The 2,821-nt window shown below is 59.4% G+C and overlaps 1 protein-coding gene across 3 annotated transcripts in view; it reads left to right on the top strand.

Moving 5' to 3' along the window:
* Positions 1-2,568, top strand: part of ARRB2 (arrestin beta 2) — a 3,677-nt gene extending 1,109 nt beyond the window's left edge. The window contains exons 4-9 of one of the 3 annotated variants that reach the window (XM_028498955.1): positions 79-151; positions 446-583; positions 1,285-1,368; positions 1,471-1,550; positions 1,665-1,719; positions 2,015-2,568. In XM_028498955.1, coding sequence (XP_028354756.1) covers positions 79-151; positions 446-583; positions 1,285-1,368; positions 1,471-1,550; positions 1,665-1,719; positions 2,015-2,108 — 524 coding nt within the window. In that variant the 3' untranslated portion in view covers positions 2,109-2,568. The other 2 variants (XM_028498954.2, XM_055090295.1) reach the window with 2 other exon arrangements.
* The last annotated feature ends 253 nt before the right edge of the window (positions 2,569-2,821 follow it).

The following is a 2,821-nucleotide window of genomic DNA, read 5'->3' as shown; positions in this document are numbered from 1 at the left end:
GTGTGGCGGGGTGGGGGGGGTGGGGGGGGGGCTGCCGGCACTCCATGTGGAGCTGCTTGGCCCTGCCCCACCCCACAGTGAGACAGTACGCCGACATCTGCCTCTTCAGCACCGCCCAGTACAAGTGTCCTGTGGCTCAGATGGAACAAGAGTGAGTAGCACAACAGCCCTGGGCCCCAGCCTCAGGGGAGAAGAGTGGGCCCAGGGAACGCGAGGTTGGGGGGCAATTCTTCCCGGACTGTCTCCACTTACAAGGGCATTCCCTCCAGCTGAGTGGCTCTGAGCTGCTCATCGTATTGAGCACGTCGAGCCAAAACGTCCTCCCTGTGAGCTGTGCCCAAAGAGGGCAGGGGCTAGTGACGGGGGAGAAGCTGCTGGGGGTGGGAGCTGCCCCCTCACCCCATCTGCGCCCCCAGAGTCTCGCTCTCTTGTCCCCACCCCCCAGTGACCAGGTGTCGCCCAGTTCCACGTTCTGTAAGGTGTACACCATAACCCCCCTGCTCAGCAACAACCGGGAGAAGCGCGGTCTCGCCCTGGACGGGAAGCTCAAGCACGAGGACACCAACCTGGCGTCCAGCACCATGTGAGGGGGGGGCTGGGGGAGGGGAGTCCTGCAGCACAGGAGACAGACACTCGTTCCACGCCAGGTGTGTGCCAGGCTCTATCAGTGAACAGAACAGACCCAAAACATCTCTTACATTCTCGGAGACGGAGGCCAGACAGATCAGATAGATGGCAAAATATATAGCATGTTTAGTCATAGGTGTTGAGGAGGAAAAGCAAGGCAGAGAAGGGAGATATAAAGCCGCGGGCGGGGGGAGGCATAATCCAGAGGTGAATTCTGAGGAAAGGTGTAAAGGAAGCAGGTACTGTGGGCGCGCGGGGGAAGAGCGCTCCGGGCAGAGGGTACTACAGGGCAAAGACGCAGAGGCAGACGGCCCCGTGTGTCTGAGGCGGCAGGAGGGGCCGCAGAGCCACTGCTGGCCTCGACGGGCCCCGTGCCGCTCGGAACAGCTCCGCCAAGCGTGGGCTGGATTTCACCCACACTGGCGCCTCTGTACACGACCACACACGGCAGGCCGTGAGGCCAGCGTGGGAGCAGGAGGTGAGGTCAGAGGGCTAACGGAGAGCAAGACAGTGCAGGGCTGCTGGGTCACAAGGACTTGGGCTTTTACTGGAGAGAACTGAGAAGATGAGAGGAAGGACGCAGCCGGGTACCTTACACGAGACCGGCCTAGGGCGCGGGGCAAGGGGCTCTGGTCCAACTCCTCCTCCCACTTGCAGCGTTAAGGAGGGTGCCAACAAGGAGGTGCTGGGAATCCTGGTGTCCTACAGGGTCAAGGTGAAGCTGGTGGTGTCTCGAGGCGGGTGAGTGCTGGGGTGGGGGAATCCTGGGGGCGGGGCGGTGGCACAGGGCTTTCCTCTGGTGCTGCACTGTCCTCTCTTTACGGTGCCTCTCTCTCTCCCCAGGGATGTGTCCGTGGAGCTGCCTTTTGTTCTTATGCACCCCAAACCCCATGACCACATCACCCTCCCCAGACCCCAGTCAGGTGAGCTTGCCACCCGCCCAAGCCCCGAAAGGGAAGGCCTGAAGCAAGGCCAGTGGAGGAAAAAGCCGGTCCTTTCAGCAACCCCCCACCCCCCCACTCTCCTCCTCCCCTCAGCTGCTCCTGAAACAGATGCCCCTGTGGCCACCAACCTCATTGAATTTGATACCAAGTAAGAGACTCACCCCCTGCCTTCCTAGCTTTGACTCTCTTCGGACAGAGATTCCTGGAACGTTCAAACCTACCCTCTGCCCCTCATTGTTTTTCTCTTTTGGGGGAGGGATGGTTGGAGCATCCAATCGAGAGGCCTCAGCCTTGTGAGCTGCCGATTACCTCCCCTTCTCTGTCCCTTCTTGCAAATACCTCCAGCCCCACGGCTGCCTCAGCACCTCTGTCTCCGGGAGGGGAGTGGGAGGGGGGGAAGGAGGGCTGGAGCCCTCGCCTCACCCCTCCTCTCCACCACCAAGCTACGCCACGGATGACGACATCGTGTTTGAGGACTTTGCCCGGCTTCGGCTGAAGGGGATGAAGGACGAGGACTACGACGACCAGCTCTGCTAGGAAGGGGGGCTGGAAGAAGGGAGTGGGTGGTGCGGGGAGGCGCAGGGGCAGGACCAAGACCCCCACTGTCACTGGGGGGGATCCCAGCCTCTCTTCCTTTCCCCTCCACCCAGCGGCTTCCTCAACCACCCCCTCCCCTCCCTCCCTCCCCCATCCCCCACCAGATACACACTGGACCCATCTCTTGTGGATCGAGGGCATTAATTTTTTGACTACGGCTGTGCTTCCCCAGCCCCCCAGTGGGTGGCAAGCTGGGTTTGTACCTAAATTTTTTGGAGGGGGACACTGAAGAGGATAGTAGGGAAAGGGGGGGAAAGAGCTCCCACATTCAACCTCACACCAACACCCCCTCCTGTCACTATCTCTGCCTCCCATTCCCTCAGGATGAGACCCTTTGGGGGGCAAGGCCAGTTCTTTGCTTCTGAGCATAAAGAAGAAAATAAAAACCTTTTAACAGGCATGAGCGTGTGTGTTTTCTATGCAGCGTTTAAGGAGCACATAGTGTGCGTACCCATGACTGTTCGCTGTGAGCGAGGACGCCGTCTCTTCTCTGCACCCACGTGGCACCTGGCCCACAGGCTGTCAGTAAACGTTTACTGAATGGCTGAGCTGTACCTGAGCTCCAAGGTAAACATGGAAACTTGATTCGGTCAGTCCCAACTCAAAGGTACAGTTTGGTAAAGCCACAAAGTAAACTTACTCATTTACAGAGG

Source organism: Physeter macrocephalus, chromosome 14, assembly GCF_002837175.3.
Source record: "Physeter macrocephalus isolate SW-GA chromosome 14, ASM283717v5, whole genome shotgun sequence".
NCBI classification, from domain to species: Eukaryota; Metazoa; Chordata; class Mammalia; order Artiodactyla; family Physeteridae; genus Physeter; species Physeter macrocephalus.
The sequence above is the reverse complement of the archived record's forward strand: the minus strand, read 5'-3'. Positions and strand labels throughout refer to the sequence as shown.